The sequence below is a fragment of the Triticum aestivum genome, chromosome 2D, assembly GCF_018294505.1.
Source record: "Triticum aestivum cultivar Chinese Spring chromosome 2D, IWGSC CS RefSeq v2.1, whole genome shotgun sequence".
NCBI classification, from domain to species: Eukaryota; Viridiplantae; Streptophyta; class Magnoliopsida; order Poales; family Poaceae; genus Triticum; species Triticum aestivum.
In genome coordinates this window covers 164,255,618-164,273,674 of record NC_057799.1, presented here as the reverse complement: position 1 = coordinate 164,273,674, position 18,057 = coordinate 164,255,618, and the positions used below count along the sequence as shown (strand labels likewise).

At 44.1% G+C, this 18,057-nt stretch overlaps 2 protein-coding genes across 2 annotated transcripts; one reads left to right on the top strand and one right to left on the bottom strand.

Moving 5' to 3' along the window:
- Positions 1-5,539: 5,539 nt before the first annotated feature.
- LOC123052369 (HVA22-like protein k) lies at positions 5,540-11,377 on the top strand. Its single transcript, XM_044475516.1, has 8 exons — positions 5,540-5,828; positions 6,701-6,759; positions 7,261-7,358; positions 7,740-7,791; positions 9,078-9,141; positions 10,282-10,377; positions 10,461-10,533; positions 11,020-11,377. The coding sequence occupies exons 1-8, from the start codon at positions 5,793-5,795 to the stop codon at positions 11,127-11,129; spliced, it is 588 nt and encodes a 195-aa protein (XP_044331451.1). The 5' UTR covers positions 5,540-5,792; the 3' UTR covers positions 11,130-11,377.
- Positions 11,378-12,814: 1,437 nt separating this feature from the next.
- On the bottom strand, positions 12,815-15,641 carry LOC123052368 (zinc finger CCCH domain-containing protein 50). The gene is made up of 2 exons (XM_044475515.1): positions 15,481-15,641; positions 12,815-15,202 (listed from the first exon to the last, which is right to left on the bottom strand). The coding sequence occupies exon 2, from the start codon at positions 15,156-15,158 to the stop codon at positions 13,149-13,151; it is 2,010 nt and encodes a 669-aa protein (XP_044331450.1). The 5' UTR covers positions 15,159-15,202; positions 15,481-15,641; the 3' UTR covers positions 12,815-13,148.
- Positions 15,642-18,057: the final 2,416 nt, after the last annotated feature.

Genomic DNA, 18,057 nt, shown 5'->3' with positions numbered 1-18,057 from the left:
CCCTGCTACCGCCGGCCTCTCTCCCCCTCCTTTTATATACGTGGCCAGGGGCAGCCCGAAGCACAACAGACAAACTCTTAGCCGTGTGCGGTGCCCCCTCCACAGTTTAACACCTCGGTCATATCGTCGTAGTGCTTAGGCGAAGCCCTGCACCGGTAACTTCATCATCACTGTCACCACACCGTCGTGCTGACAGAACTCTCCCTCGACCCTCTACTGGATCAAGAGCTCGAGGGACGTCATCGTGCTGAACGTGTGTTGAACACGGAGGTGCCGTACATTCGGTACTTAGATCGGTTGGATCGTGAAGACGTTCGACTACATCAACCGCGTTACTAAATGCTTCCGCTTTCGGTCTACGAGGGTACATGGACACACTCTCCCGTCTCATTTCTATGCATCTCCTAGATAGATCTTGCGTGATCGTAGGATTTTTTTTGAATTACTACATTCCCCAACATTGTCATCCATCTTCCAAGGCATAGGCTCACCATCATAGAAAGATGAACGAGTCTCCGGGATCCTTGAATCTGCAGCCAAACTCATCCTCTTAAATCTGTATTCATACTCACAGTTTTGGTTTTGCAGGTCATAGATCTGGGCTTGGAGATGCTCGATTTTCTCATGAAGCTTGAAGACGGCCTCCCCAATGGTCTTGGCGTCCAGCTTGTGATTGTTGGCGAATTCCGCGATCATCATGTGATTGATGTCGAGTCCATGTTTCACCATCCCTTGGCACTTGAAAACTTGTTGCTCCATTGCTTCGAGTCTTGTCTCCATGCTTCCGGTCTTCTTCGGCCCCTCAACATCGCGGATGTGCAGCACCCCCTCACGCATCTCAATGGTGTGAGGGTGTCGCAGCACCTTCGCGAGGTAAGGTTTGATGACCTTCTCGAAAAACTTGTCCTTGGGGGCGCTTGGAGACATCATGGTGATCTAGATCTGTCAGAAAAACAGCTCGAAACGAGAACATGAGATATTGTCGTGGTACGGTGGTCAAAACCTTCGGGAGAATATACAATGAATTTTTACCGACCAAAAGAAGTATTGTGCAAGAAAATGGAGTCCGGAGGGCACACGAGGTGGCCACAAGGATGGGGGGCGCGCCCTCCACCGACTACTTTTAGTTTTCTGATTTTTTAAATATTCCAGAACGGAGAAAATTTTCTATTGGAAACGTTTTGGAGTCGGTTTACTTACTGTACCACATACCTATTCCTTTCTGGAGTCTGAAACATTCTGGAATGTGTCCCTTATGTACTTCTCCGGTGTTACAGTGACAATTATATTGGTTTCAACATTTGTGGGAGTACCTGAGATATAATGTTTGATTATTTGACCATTTACCACTTTCGGATTTGAGCCTTTGGCTTTGTTGATTTTTATGGCACCAGAACGATAGACCTCCTCGATAATGTAAGGACCTTACCGTTTAGAGAGAAGTTTTCCTGCAAACAATCTTAAACGAGAGTTGTATAGCAAAACATGATCACCTACATTAAACTCACGCTTTTGTATCCTCTTGTCATGCCATGCCATCTTTTAACTTTTTCTTTAGACATCTTGGCATTCTCATAGGCTTGGGTTCTCCATTCATCAAGTGAGCTAATGTCAAATAACCTCTTCTCACCGGCAAGTTTGAAGTCATAGTTGAGCTCTTTAATAGCCCAATATGCCTTATGTTCTAGTTCAAGAGGTAAGTGACAAGCCTTTCCATAAACCATTTTATACGGAGACATACCCATAGGATTCTTATAAGTAGTTCTATAAGCCCATAATGCATCATCGAGTTTCTTAGATCAATTCTTTCTAGATCTATTAACAGTCTTTTGCAAAATCAATTTAATCTCTCTATTGCTCAATTCTACTTGACCACTAGACCGAGGATGATATGGAGATGCAATTCTATGATTAACATCATACTTAGAAAGCATTTTACGGAAAGCACCATGAATAAAATGTGAACCACCATCATCATTAAATATCTAGGGACTCCAAACCTCAGAAAAATTAACTTCTTTAACCATTTTAATAGAAGTGTTATGATCAGCACTACTAGTTGGAATAGCTTCTACCCACTTAGTAATGTAATCAACAACAACTTAAAATATGTGTATACCCATTAGAGGAAGGAAAATGTCCCATATAATCAAAGCCCCAAACATCAAATGGTTCAATAACAAGTGAATAATTCATATGCATTTCCTGACGTCTACTAATAATACCAATTCTTTGGCATTCATCACAAGACAAGACAAACTTACGAGCATCCTTGAAGAGAGTAGGCCAATAAAAACCAGATTGCAATATCTTATGTGTAGTTCTATCTCTAGCGTGGCGTCCTCTGTAAGACTCGGAGTGGCACTTGCGTAGGATCTGTCCCTGTTCATGCTCAGGTACACAACGTCTAATAACACCATCTACTCCTTCTTTTATACAGGTGTGGATCATCCCAAAGTAATGCCTTAAATCATAGAAAAACTTTTTCTTTTACTGGTATGTGAAACTAGGTGGTATAAATTTAGCAACAATGTAATTAGCATAATCAGCATACCATGGAGTATTACGAGAAGCATTTATGATAGCTAATTGTTCATCAGGAAAGCTATCATCAATAGGCAGTGGGTCATCAAGAATAGTCTCTAACCTAGACAAGTTGTCTGCAACGGGGTTCTCAGCTCCCTTTCTATCAATAATATGCAAATCAAATTCTTGTAGCAAGAGAACCCATCTAATAAGTCTAGGTTTAGCATCTTTTTTCCATAAGATATTTAATAGCAGCATGATCAGTGTGAACAGTTACTTTGGAATCAACAGTATAAGATCTGAACTTCTCACATGCAAATACAACTGCTAAAAAATCTTTTTCAGTAGTAGCATAATTTCTCTGGGCATTGTCTAGAGTTTTACTAGCATAATGAATAACATTTAATTTCTTATCAACTCTTTGCCCTAGAATAGCACCAACAGCATAATCACTAGCGTCACACATAATTTTAAAGGGTAAATTCCAATCAGGTGGCTGAACAATAGGTGTAGAAATCAAGGCTTTCTTAAGTATTTCAAATGCTTCTACACAATCATCATCAAAAACAAAAGGAACATCTTTTTGCAAGAGATTAGCGAGAGGCCTAGAAATTTTAGAGAAGTCTTTAATAAACCTCCTATAGAAACCAGCATGACCAAGGAAACTTCTTATACCTTTGATATCTTTAGGACACGACATCTTTTCAATAGCATCTACTTTAGCTTTATCAACTTCAATACCTCTTTCAGAATTTTTATGCCCCAAGACAATACCTTCATTAACCATAAAGTGACACTTCTCCCAATTCAAGACAAGATTTGTTTCTTCACATCTCTACAAAACTCGATCAAGGTTGCTTAAGCAATCATCAAAAGAAGTTCCGTAAACGGAGAAATCATCCATGAAAACCTCAACAATCTTTTCACAAAAATCAGAGAATATAGGAGTCATGCATCTATGAAAGTTAGCAGATGCATTGCATAAACCAAAAGGCATACGTCTATAAGCAAAGGTACCGAAAGGGCAAGTAAAAGTGGTCTTCTCCTGATCATCTTTTGACACAGGTATTTGAGAAAAACCAGAATAACCATCTAGAAAGCAAAAATGTGTATGTTTGGATAATCTTTCTAGTATTTGATAAATAAAAGGTAAAGGGTAATGATATTTTCTAGTAGCTTTATTCAATTTGTGAAAATCAATTACTATTCTATAACCTGTAACAATTCTTTGTGGAATTAATTTATTCTTATCATTAGGAACAACAGTAATATCTCCCTTCTTAGGGACACAGTGAACAGGACTTACCCATTTACTATCAGCAATAGGATAAATTATACCTGCCTCCAGAAGATTTGGTATTTCATTTCTTACCACTTCTTTCATCTCAGGATTTAACCGTCGTTGGTGATCAACAACTGGTTTAGCATCCTGTTCCAATTTAATTTTGTGCTGACATAGAGTGTGACTAATGCCCTTAAGATCATCAAGGGTGTATCCAATAGCGGCACGGTGCTTCTGACGCTGGTTGGGCCGGCTGCCCTGACACCAGACGCTCGATATCTGGATTCTGCGTTTATCTCGGTGATAACCTGGTCTCTTGGTCGTCCAAACACCAGACCACGATTTCTCGCTCTAGTGCCAAGGCAGAGTATCGTGTCGTTGGTCATGTTGCTGCCGGATGTTGTTGGATCCGGCAGCTTCTCGGTGAGCTTCATCATCCTCTCTCGACTGCCACAGTTGTCTTCTATGATAATGTCAGTACTGTCTACATGGCTTCCATCCCGGTTCAGCATCGCCGTACGAAACACATTGAGATCGACATTCACTTTGTTCGTGAGAAGGTGTCTGTTGGCGAGGTGCGGGTTCTTCATGTGCCATCTTCTCATCAGTATGCTGACATAATGACAAAAGGACTCTCGTCGCAGCTGTTCTTCGAGTTTCGGTCCAGTTTGTGTCCCTTGCCATACGACGCACAAACTGAGGAGGGATGTTGAAGTATTCCTTTTGTATAGTTTACCTTGTATAGGCATATGATCTCCTGCCGATATGTATTGATTCGGTTAGGGATACTCTTGATCTCTCTTGATGGTCAAGTCATGTAACCTATAGATGTGGTATGAAGCCGCCCCATGAGAGGCGTGCAGTACTCAGACATTCCTGTTTACTGATAGGAGGAGCGGCTCGTGTGGGTGGGCTGAATTAGAAATACAGAAAAATGGGTAAGCCGATGGGGAGTTATCATTCCCAAATAAAAGATTGATATGATTAAAAGATCGATCTGGTTTGTTCCTTTCCATTTAAAAGCTACCAAATATACCAAAAATTGGTCTTATTGGATCGGTTTAAATATAGATCGTGGGTAAATCCGGTTTAAATATGTTGGTGGGACAAAAAAATGGTGGGGAAGAATTAACCAGAGTGAGGCGAGACTACCAACTAAGACATTAGAAGTAGAGATTTTGTACTTCCTCCGATCTGTATTACTTGTCTTATATTTGTAGAGATTAGTAGTAGAGATATGAGTGCGGCGTTTCGGTGCCCAGACTCATCTGCACCTGTCCACGAAAAAATCACAAAAAATTCAAAAAAAATTAAAAAAAATTCCAATCTTTGTTTGCATGGTAGACAATTTATCACTAGGTCCGCTCCAAATTTTAGATCATTTGATCTTGTGAGAAGCTCTCGGCAAAAAAGACAGATCGGGTCAGAACAGTGTATGAATAGTAAACATTTTTAGAGACCCCGAATTTGTTTTTTTTTTGCCGAGAGCTGCTCAGATGGCCAAATGATTTAAAAATTGGAGTGTACCTCACGCATCAAATTATCTACTACACACAAAAAAATTAGAATTTTTTGAATTTTTTTAGTATTTATTTTGTTTTTTCTCGTAAGGACGGGTGCAGCTGAGCCTGGGATCAGAAGTGGATTACCGATAAATCTTGGAGAAAATAACCCAAAATGCTCGGAGCAAAATGATACGTTAAGATATTACTAACAGAAATAGCAGGGGCTCTCATATAAATCTCGGAGAAGACGGCGCCTAAATCGGAAAAGGCCTATAGTGCGCTAAATCATCTCCTACTTCTTTTTGCTCCCGGCTTTCTCGTTGCGGCCGGCGTCGCTTCTCCCGCAGGTTTGTGTGCGTGCCCTCCTCCTCTCGCGCCCGGAGCTCAGATCGCCGCGGATCCCTTGCCCTCCACGCAGCGGCCTCCCCCCTGGGTCCGCGCGCCGTCTAGGGATCCCGGCTCCTCCTCCGCGGCGACCGATGGCTGCTCTTCTGGCGCCCGCCATCTCCGGCGAGGTACGCGCCTCCGACCCCACCCTGCCTCGTACGGAAACCCTAATTCGCACGAGTCGCCCGTGGAATCTCGCTCCGTTTGTCTTGTATAAGGAGGCTGTGGGGTGTTGCTGTTGGCGCGGGTGCACCTTGTTCGTGTTGGAGTTTCGCCCGGTCGGTTCGGTTGGGGAGACGATTGGGTGATGGGTTCGCGCCGAATCATGCATTGATTACTAGGAGGGCGTGTGGGGCGGTGAATTGTTTCAGTCACTTTTGCTCGATGATCATAGTTTTGCTATTGCCAATCCTAGTCGTTGTATGCTAAAAGTATTAAACACCTTATATTTCTTTGCGGATGAAGTACATCGTTATATCTCCATTGAAGATTGTCTAAGGTTAGGCGAGAAGTGCTTCTCTGCAGACATTATAATTATTACCCTGCTATTTGCAACATGGTCAAATTTGATTTGGATTTGATGGATTTTCTAGATTATGACTGTGTTCAGCTTAAAATAACCGTTCTGTTCTAGTGCATAGTCACTATTGACCAAATCAAAGTATGTCGGTGTGACAGGGTTTGATCTTGTTTGGTGTAGTTTGGTGTTCTTGTGGTTCGTTTCTGGCAATCCAAGTAGTTGAATTGAAACATAGAGTGGTAGTGTTTACAATGGCTCTAAGTGTTGCATTTAGATTTTCGAGTTTCAGATAGTCATGCTGATAACACTGACTTCTGGCTGAGCCATTGATTGTAATTGTGTCTTGTGTTATTGTCTGATAACTTGTCTAAACTCGCAAGCATCCTGGATGGATTCTCACTTCTTCTTGGATACAATCGTTACTTGCAAGTGAAAGTTATGCTTCGTGCTGAAATCCTGAGACTGCATTTCATCTCATAGGTCGGTTTGCGGCTTTTACTGGCACCACTAAGCTCAAATATTGTCATACGCACAGCCAGGTATACTCGAAACGTTGTAAATTAATTGGCATGGTTTTCATCTGGTTTCATGTCGTGCTTCTTGTAAGTTGATTGTTTCTTTGGCTAGTTTGTTTTGTTAAGGTGTTTGCTTATTGTGCTTTTTAGGCGCATTGAGCGTGTTAGTGAATAATTGTACTATCATTTGGAGATTATCACTTTTTTAGTTTTTTTATCTTGCTACACACTGTCAAGTTGTTGTCATCATCAATAAGTATTTTGTTCATATTAGCAACAGCTAATTATTTGGTCTATGCTGAAAGCAAGTGTCACATCTCATATGCATATGCTCATCTCCTAAATTTTAGCTACATGAGAAAAGCATAATCTTTATTATCAAAGTGGCAAGATGCTAATGTGTAGTTAGATAATTGTCTAGCAGGATGCCACTTATACTTATTGTAGTAACCCTATCAATAGATGAGCTATTGTTTTTGTTGTGGAAGAAATTCATCATATGATCCTCACTCTGTGCTGGTACAGTTGTGCGGTGGGCATTGGTCTGCCTGTATACTCCACTTACAGGGCTATAGAAAAGAAAGATCAAGATGAGAAAGAACGGCTGCTCCTTTATTGGGCAGGTATATAATAAATGAATTTGTAGTAAAATTTTCATTTCTACTGTGAAGCAACTTCTTTCAATGGACATTTTTTGAGGCATATTGATGTATTTAGTTATGCTAAATGAAAGTGAAATTACCTTTCTAAATTTTCCATATGGGTATCTATACTCTTCAAATAAAAACATCTTGGCACAGTGGCTTCAATGGTGTAATTATATTACGAGATTTGTATGTACATTTCTAAACAATAGGAAAAGAACGATAAAATTCACTTTACATGGACACAAATGGACAATTCCAAAAGCACATGTATCTTCACTCTATTTTTGTTTAATTTCATCCCCAAGATTTTGTAGATCTGTTGTTGCTTGTAACATTTAATATCCAATTATTTTGCAGCATATGGATCTTTTAGCATTGTGGAATCCTTTGCTGATAAGCTTGTTTCAAGGTATGAACAGTATTTGTCAAGGTCGAAGAGTACTTTCTCATTATTTGTAGCATTGATATGAATTGTAATGACACTGCAATGTGGGCGTCTTTGTATCCTTTTGTAGCTGCCCCTTGCATTTTGGTATCAGATTCCATGTAGGCATCTCTAAATGCAAATATGCATACTGAATACTGAATATGTCCTATATATGGAAGTAGTACGTCCTTATAGTTTTAGGACACAATTGATATACAACCAAATGATTTCAAATTGTACATACTATTATAGTACCACAAAATGTATTTGTGAATTGCCCATGAAAAGTACTCCCTCCGTTCCTAAATATTTGTCTTTCTAGAGATTTCAACAAGTGACTACATACGGAGCAAAATGAGTGAATCTACACTCTAAAATATGTCTATATACATCCGTATGTGGTAGTCCATTTGAAATCTCTAAAAAGACAAATATTTAGGAACGGAGGGAGTACCACAGAATGCTTTTATTCACCTTCCATAAGTATTTAAGTAGCATCAGTTTGTTGGATGTATCCTGTATTTGTGGATTGTGATTATTTCTGGCCCTCATCCTGTTATTACTGGTATAAAACTGCAGTAAAAATGTAAATAGCTGTCTCAGGTGTGCTGTCCCGTGATGATTTATTAAATTTGTGTATGTTATCTTTCAACTGAACCTCTGCACCGCAGCCCTTGATGATTGCTCCTAGTAAGTTAGCATACTGGCATGGACTGTAGTGCCTGCTTTACTTCAGTGAGTAATAAAGTTCCAAATACCAAAGGGGACAGGAGTGGCCGGGTTCTTGTTGTTCTATATACTATTACTTATTAAAGTGTGACTCATTACTTCCCTGAATCAGATCTTGAAAATTTTAAAATTCAAAACTAGTTTATCAAGCCAGACTGGTTTGGGGGCCATAAATTGTCTGGTTTACAGTAGAATAACAAACCCATACAGGTGTAACCCATTCCTGATCATGATTGGACATAAAAATTGTAGTGGAACTTGCAACCAGTAGGCAATTGCTAGAAACGGTTTAAGACTGAAAAAACCTAGTAAGCACTGAGAATAATTTGAGTAAAAAAACACCCAGAGTAATATTGGAACGCTTCAGTTTGATATTAAGTTATTTTGTCAACATGGGCAATGGCCACGTCTCTTATTTCTTCTCTAGTGAATGTCTTGTATGATGCATCTAATTATGTTATAACCATTGTAAGCGAGTTATTTTCTACCTCTCCTAGAAATTATTTTTGATCACTCTGTACTCTGTTATTGTTTTGCAGTGTTCCTCTGTATTACCATGCGAAATTTGCTATCCTTATATGGCTCCAGTTTCCTTCAAATGGTGTAAGTAACCGTTGTATACCAACTATTTTTTCAAAAATGTTAATATTTCTTCTTTTATATTCCTACATCTATATGTACAACTGAAAGCTGTGCACTATAATAGTTTTTTTATTGTTTAAATGATCCATAGAGAAGTAAATTAAACAAAACATGTTTTTTTTTACATGATGTTTGTTGTTAACTTAACATGTAACGAACTAGTTTTTGAAAATGATACATGTTTTATATGAATATCAATGTTGGACAGAGGTATATGTCAAACTTTGTCTACACCAAGGTTATCAGAATCAAGAAATATAAAACTGCAAACTCACTTGACTTGGTCAGTTGAGAATTCGGATGGTTAGTCGATTGATATGATTGTGACACTAAAGAGTGCACTCGTAGTGGAAGCTGACAATTTGCAAGGTTTATATTTCTCATAGGATTATGTAGCCGGTAGCATTTGATTCTTGGCTATACAATCTGAAACCAAACATAATTCCATATATGCCACCCAGAATTTTGCCGGTTACAGATATTCCATCAAAATTCCTCTTCCAAAGTACTATTCAGAATTTCACCGAGTCCTAATTATATCACTTCCAAATTTTACCAACTAATTGGAATATGATGTACACATTTATTACACCACATGTACAAAAATGGCATAAAGGGGCAAAAAAAATCATTTCAATTGTCTGTTAACAGTCGACTAGTGAAAGTTGAATATTTGGGACTTGGTCAAAATCTGAGTGTTATATTTGGAAGAGGGCATTTTTCTTGTGGCATATTCGGCACTAACTGAATTTGTGAGTCATCTGTTCTCAGTGGATTCCTTGACCCAGTATTCTTTTCCTTAAGATAGAGTCGTGCTATGATTAATTGATTATGTAGCCAAAAGCTTGTGATTTGAATTTTTGTATAGAGCTTTAAGCATCATGTTCATGCCTGTGTTACAAATTTTCTGCTGCTTTTCAACCAGATGACATATTGTTGACTACCTCCGTCCCATAATGTAAGATGTTTTTTGACACTAGTGTAATGTCAAAAAACGTCTTATATTATGGGATGGAGGGAGTAGAAGTTAAATCTAAATGATCTGGTATAATTATTGTCCTTAGTCATTACTAATAGAGGTGTCCTTTTTTGTCCTTTCAGGGATCAAAGCATGTGTACAGAAGATACCTGCGCCCGTTTTTCCGGAAGCATCAAGCAAAAATTGATAGAATCCTGAATATCTTGTCCAAGGAACTTGTGAGTGTGTTTTGATATGTATGTATGTATACATGTTTTAATGAATATATTACTAATGGACATCAAATTCTCAACAAAACCAGACGAAGTTTGTGAGCAACCATGAAGATGAAATTCGTTTTGTAGAGAACATGGCCATCAGGGGTGCCACAACAGGTACAGAACGAGAATTAGATCCTCTACGATTGACAAAAAAACAGAATGCTTGTGCAGACAATGCTTAATATTGGGCATACATGACAACTTAAATATCTGATCGTAAATTGGGCCCTAACTTGTACCTAATCATTGATTTTGGTCATGGTATTATGCTTGCACGGCCATGGAGATTGATCTCTATCGGGCCAATTTCCCTCAATCAGTATAATTTCAGTCATGTTTTATTGTTTCCATCTTGCTAAATCCTTCATCATTTTCACCATGCTTTCTTAATATTTTGAACTACAGACAATCTTTTCATCAGCTTAATACTGTGTACTGCAATGCCTTTTATGTGCTATCTTGCTTCTTAGAGTTATGTCCACAAGTTTACATTCCTAGCCTCGTACCCGCAATTGCACCATGCTGCTTCATATCTTTTACATTATATAAGAAGTTAACAGTTTGAGGTAAAATAATTTGCGTTGCTTGTGTGTGGAACAGCAAATTACATCGTAAATGGGCTTGACCAACCTGGACAATCAGAAGAAGTTAGCGTGACTGAAGACCCAAATCCAACTCCGACAGAAGAGCCAGACACACCTAGGAGTTGAAACTTGAGCCTGGTTGCCACACTTGCCAGTCTCCCCTCCAGATGTGTCTGGTGCTGCAGAAATGATCCTTTAGAACTGTGAATATGTGTTTCTGAACAAGTCGGATTACGTTTCAAGCAGTAGGAGTGGATACTGTCCACTTGTATCAGAGTAGTACTCGTATTATGATGCTACAAAAGTTGCAGCACAGGTTTGTGGGTGACTGTTTGAAATCGACTGGAATCTTACAATATACTTGCAGTTTCGTACGTTGTTGGATTGTCAATACTCTCATTATCATAGCTATTGCATAGTTCGCTAATTACCACTGCACAGGAAATTTGTCCAAGCATTTTTGTGTATTTCATAGTTCGCCAATTACCACTGTACAAGAAATTTATCCAAATATTCTGTGCAAATAAATTTCACTGCCTGCTGCGGATGATCGTATACCTCACGCTAGCAGATGCGGTTCAAAGTCTAGATTTGCTGAACGATGCCATGTCATGGTAGTTGAAACTCGCTTTGGCTAGAACTGTTCGTTCAACGCTTATGACCGAACCGCCCACGCATTTTCTTCTTGGGAGGCGGCTGCTTTATTCGTCATCTCTGACCAGGGTGATGGCTGAACACCAAGAGACACATGTGGAGCAACTACGGTACGTCCTTAGTACAAAATGCCGCCAAGTGAGTGAATATTCAACTTTGAACCAACGTTCTTTATTCAGTCTCTGAACCTCTTATTAACAAGAGAAGAGTCAACAACGGAAGGAGTAGGCATCCTAACAATGTGATCTGAGCTTACGAGGTGCGTTGGGCGATGATGTGTAGAGGCATGTTCCGCGTAAAACTACATTTTTACCTCGCGAACGTTTCATCTCACGACAATTGATATCCTCCCTCCATTTTTTATGCGAGGCCACTATCGAAATTATAAGTTACAGCTATACAAGGCCACTAACATCAATCGAGGTAAAATTGATAAAGTTTGTCTGATACTAACAACCGAGGACATTAATGCCCCTTACATGCATGCGGGTGTGAGAAGGTTTGTTTGCATGCGCCATATTAATCAACCAACAAGGAGTGAGAGGATTGTCTTACTGTGCGTTGAAGAGAAAAATACAAATTAATTAACACGTCAAGCGAGGAGAAAAGATTATCTTGCAATATTGGCTTAAGTAAGCATTAATTTCTACTTTGATACCTGTAATATGGGTTTATGGCCTTGTATAAAAAATGATGGGAGTACAAAGTAAAAATCTTGCCCGATATGTAAGATAGTGCAAGGGTGCAACTACATACAGATACTGCTACCCCTAACAAAGGGCCCGTGACAAATGATTTACGCTTCCTCACTTCACAGCTAAAAGTTCGAATCGTAATTATTGGGTCCACAGTTCCACAAACATTTGATACAGAAAATAGACAGGCATTATACAAAATCATTCATATTTCAGTTCCCGTGTCAAATGCAGGTCTGACAAAGATAAACATCATCTGTAGAGCAGATAATTACATTTATCTGAACCAGTACACGTTTTGAAGCATACAGACTGTCTAATAACAATACTGCTTTCCATTGTTTTACTAAAACCCCAGAGCGGCAAAACGCAAGAGGACCATACACATCATAGGATCAGCAGCAGAACAGAAAGGAAATTAAAAGAAAAAAACAGAGCGAAAACAGACGGGAATCGACAATGTTATCACAAAATAATCATTCATTTTGATGAAGAATTGACAATTCTAGTCTCTTTGGAGGAATCTTGTATTCAAGACCCGCCTGAACTAACCAAAAGAATACTAGTTAGGACACTGAAGAGGTTTGTTTACTGAATATCCTTAACTGCTTTCAGCTACCAATCTGTGACCGGATGCTTTGTTTGTTTCAACACCACCATCTCTGACTTTGCCACCAAAAATTCAAGAATAAAAATGAATAATTATTATTTACTAGGACCAGCAACTATTCTTTGGTAAATAACCACCTTGCAAAATGATGGTTTCATCAACTGTGGACTTCGCCGCCTCCTTCAGTCACTTCTGATCCGTCTGCAGCTGCTCAAGCCAAGCACCAATGGCCATCTGATCCAATAAATCAGCCTGGTTGTTCCAGTCAGGCCTGTTTGCCGATCCAGAAGCCATGCCTCCCGACATGCCCAGCGGCATTTCACCCCTGTTGCTGTTCAGTGACCGCCCCCATGGCGCATCTGGCTCCTTCTCTGCAAACCCTGGTTGATCAGGGCATCTCAACCGATCCAGCTCCTCACCATCAACACCCCAGTCAACCTTACCCATTGGGGAAGAACCCACGTTGCCCCATGAAGCAGCATTAGAATTCCGTGGCGAGCCCACGGAGGGCAGCTGGTGCTTGTTCAGGGAAGAGAACTGCTCATACATCTCACGCTGCGTGACAGTGGCTCCGAAACGGGCACTCATGGGCGATGTTGGCTCCATGAGCCGAGGGGATCTAGGAGACATGCCGCCAATTGGAGAATGGACGAGCGCTGCCGGATCAAGAGCCCTTGGTGAGTACATTCTGTTGGTGTTGACAGGCGAGAGGAGACCCTTCTGCTGATGAAGCTTGTTAAGGATGGCTGATTTGTGGGCTGGTGAGTAGGCTGAGTGACCTTGATCATTGGTGAACCTCGGTGACATTGCCATCTCTGAAGCATACATATCTTCAAGACTGGTGGGGGCAATTGCTGTAGGCCTGATGCTAAGGCCGGTAGAAAGACGGGGCTGGGGACGGCTGCTGGGAGGGAGGCAGAGTGCCCCAAGGTACTGTGACTCCCAGTCGAGGAGCAAGCCAAGGTCTTCAACTGACGCATCTCTTGCATTGAAAGAAGAACGCAGCCTGCTACCTTGAAGCCAATGCGCAGAAGCAGCTCCGCCATTGTTCACGGCAGATGGTGATCCCGGAGGCGGCACAAAGTGCCTAGGAGATCCAGGAAGAAGCCCAAGTGCAGCAGCGGCAGTCATGTCAATTGATGAAGTTGCACGGGGTGATAGCAGACCAGCCCCACTGTTGTGAGGGACATGGCGGAGCTCATCTTCATCGTGCGCGAAGAAGCAGATGCGGCGGGCGCAAGCAGCTCCCTCCTTGCAGAGCCTGGTGCGGTACTGTGTGGGGTGCAGCCAGCTCTCGAACACGCCATGGGAGAACTCACAGTTGTCGCCACTGGGGCAGCCACCAGGGCGCCGGAAGTTGGGGCAAGGCACCGCAGTGTACGGGTGCTTGCGGGGGTCACGGCGGCGCGCGTTTTCGCCGGGGTGCACGAAGGGGCACTCGGTCCAGTCATGCGAGTAAGCACGGGAGCACGGACGCACCTTGAAGGCAAACATGCGGAACTCGTCCGAGGCATAGACGCTGCTCTTGATGTCCGGCAGCGTCGGATCCACCGGGTACTCCTTCTTGGCGCGATCCACGGTGATGGGAGACAGCGACGACGAGCGCGACGACGGCGACCTGTTGCCCTCGTCGTCTGGCGAGGACGAAAGCGGCGGGGACGACGCGCCAGAGGCCGCCGAGGTAGCGACGGCGAGGGCCCGGCGGCGTCCAAGAAGTATCTCGAGATCGCCCAGGGCGTCTGCCGAAGCCGGAGGAGCCCGGACGACGTCAGCCGGGAGGCGGCCGGTGGAGTCGGCAGTAGCTGGGTCCGCGCCAGCGTCCAGCAGCATCTTGACGACCTGGACGGCGTTGCAGGAGCCGCCGGAGGCGGCACAGTGGAGCGGGGTGAAGCCGTCGCCGCCAGGCCGACGAGCTACATCGACCCAGCCGGCGCGGCCGAGCAGCAGCGAGACGACTCGCGCGCTGCCGTACGTGGCCGCCACCATGAGCGGCGTGCGCGGCTCGTACGCCTTGCTCCGGCCATACCAGAGCCCGACGTCATCGGCCAGCTCCGCCGCCTCCTCGCCAGCTCCCTCGAGCGCCGCCCTCATCCCATCAACGTCGTCCGCCGCGGCGAGCTCGAGCAGCGCCGCGAGCCTGTCCCGCCGGCCCACGCCGGCAGCCTGAGCGCGGTCGAGATCGGGAAGGTCTCCCATTGCTTGGACTAGCGTACAAGGACGATACAACAAGCTCAACACATCTGCGGAAGAGGCAATACCAGGAGGGGTTATATAGATTCAGCAGCTGGAGGAGATGGCCCCGGAATCGGGATCAGATATCGTCCAACAAGGAAGGCGAGGAAAAGGAAAGATTGGGGCCGGCGAATCGGAGCTCCGCCTCGTATGGCAGGGAACCAATCAGCCCAACCCAATCAGGATGCTAGCACCAGGAGGGAGCGGACGCCGATCCGAACACCGGAATCGACGGGAGGAAGGGGAGGATTATTAGGAAACTAATAAATGAGCAGTATCAATTTACCTCCCGGCGCGGGACGATCCACCCCTATCCAATCCGGTCGAGCTGGATCGGAGGAGCTCCTCCTCCCGTCCTGTCCGGCGGCGGGTGACTTCGCCGGAGAGGCGAAACCAAAACTGCCTTGGGGGACGGAGCAGAGCCTAGTGGTCTAGAGAGAGAGGGAGAGGGACAGCGGGGAGGGAGGACTCACAGTTTACTGGTGGTGGTGATGGTGCCGAGGAGTTAAATTGTCTCATTCCTCGGGCGCAGCGGCCCGCGACCCCCCGGAGATCTAGCCCTCGGCCCTCCACCGCTACCGACGTGTGGTCCCGTTGGTGCGACGGGCCATGCTGTCAGTGAGATGTCTGGGTAGGGTAGAGATCCGCGCGGTGCGGGGTTTGTAAATGGGAATTCACTGCGTGGTGGGCCCCGCGCGGGATTTCAAACAGGCGGGTGGTGCTGACCGCTCGCGTCGCGGTGGGGTCGGGGCGGCCGCTGCCCGCTCCGCGCCCGGACACGCGGGCAAGCATCCGGCCGTCGGTCGGCGGGACGGACGGCCCGGATCGCGCGGGGCAGGTGGCGGACGTGAGATTCGGCGCCGAAAGCCTCGGTTGTATCTCCGTCGGGCCGTACCGAAGGTCGGTTTCGCTCGGGGTGAAAGAAAGGTCGTCGGTGGCCCACTCCCACGTGCTCCCGGTGCATGGTGGACCGCCCTCTCCGGCGCCCTGCCCGAGCGTGGCAAACGTGGGTCTGTTGCGGCCTGGGCGGTGGGCTCGGTCCAGTGGGAGGGATGGTGCGCGCGGCGGGCGGACGCGCCGAGGGGACCGCGGAGGTGGATTGGAGTTGGGGGGATGGGCCGGTGGAGTCCGCGGGGAGCGGGCGGCTGTCAAAGTTCGTGTGCCCGGACGCGGGCCACGCCCGTCGGCGGAAGGAACCGTCGTCACGTACGCGCGGCATGGCGGCGTACGTTTCTCTGTCCGTCCGCTTCAGTTCGTTGCACTTTTTCCGGTCCGTGCGTGTTTATCGGGTCGAGTCAAACTATACATATAATATTTCTTTGAAGTTAAGCTACGCTAAGTTTGATCAAATTTATATTAAAAATTATGTACTTATCAACATCTATAATGCTAAAGTTATAGGACGCCGATAACTGTCACACGTGTGGGCGTTAAGGAATCTGCCCACACGTTCTGTGTGGTGCCTAAGAGGACCAACCCACACGTCTGTGTGTGGGCAAAACAACTAGCGCCCACACGCTTCTTTTTTTCCCTCCCGGTCCCTCTTACACGCGTGCGTGTGGGCGAAATAGATAACGCCCACACACCCGGTACGTCAGGCCTCGTACCTCGTGGTCCCGCACGCCCCACGTGACACTTTACCGCGCGCCCCGCAGTTGCCATGGGCCGGACCCTCGTCCATGTTCGTTTAAGTGCAGTTACCATTTTGATGAACTACGGTTGCCATGTCGGACAACTATAGTTGCCATGTTTGCTCAACTGCAGTTGCCATCTCAGGTCACAGTTCCAGATTGCCATTTTTTGGACAACTACAGCTGTTGCCATGTGTGGTCTGGTCTACTGCAGTTGCCATGATTTTAAAACTTTAGGAGTTGCCACCTACTAACACTAGGCAGTTGCCATGTAGCGCCACAAAAAAAGGCATGGCAAAAAACATGTTCGGGTAAAAAAAGAGTTGTCATGTGCTCACAAGCACGCTAGGGCAGTTGCCATTTAAAAAGAAAGAGTTGTCATCTGCTTACGTGCACGCTAGGGCAGTTTGCCATGTACCATGCAAAACATATGGCAACTGACATGTTCGGGTAAAAAAAAAAGAGTTGCCATCTGCTTGCAATCACACTAGGGCAGTTGCCATGTACACTGCAAAACGCATGGCAACTGGCAGCTTGGGTGTGGGAGAGGAGGCGGGCGTGTGGGCGAGATGGCAAACGCCCACACACCAGCCTTTGTGCGTGACTGAAAACTGGTGTGTGGGCGAACTGCTAAACGCCCACACACCGGCCCCTCCGTGTGGTAAAACGGATGTGTGGGCGACCTCTCTCACGCACCACACACGCGAGTTGTCCTACATGGCATACAAAATCAGCTTTGTACCAAAATTCGTTCAGAAGTTATTAGACGGTGATGGAGACGTGTGGGTGAGTTGGCTAACGCCCACACGTGTGGGCGTTACACTTTTCGAAGTTATATAGTATGGATAACTCATAATGCATCTAATAATATTGTTTTTATATTATTAATGTTGATATTTTCCTAGTATAATAAAGTTGGTCAAACTATTATGAAATTTGACTTGGGAAAAAATCTATATGCAGACTAACAAAAACGGAGGGAGCATCTCCGACAGATGATGTAAATTTTGATGACCAAAAGTAATTTTAGAATAGAAGAGATTAACAAAAAAAGTTTGCAATTAACAAAAAATATAGCTTTCAAAGAAAAAAAATCATGACAATGAGAAGATGTTCTTGCATTTCAAAAGAATGTATGTGAAACTTTTTTTTTAAAAGTGTACACAAATAAAAAATGTTTCATACTCTTAAAAAGATGTACGTAACATTTCTGAGAAATGTTCCGTGTTTCA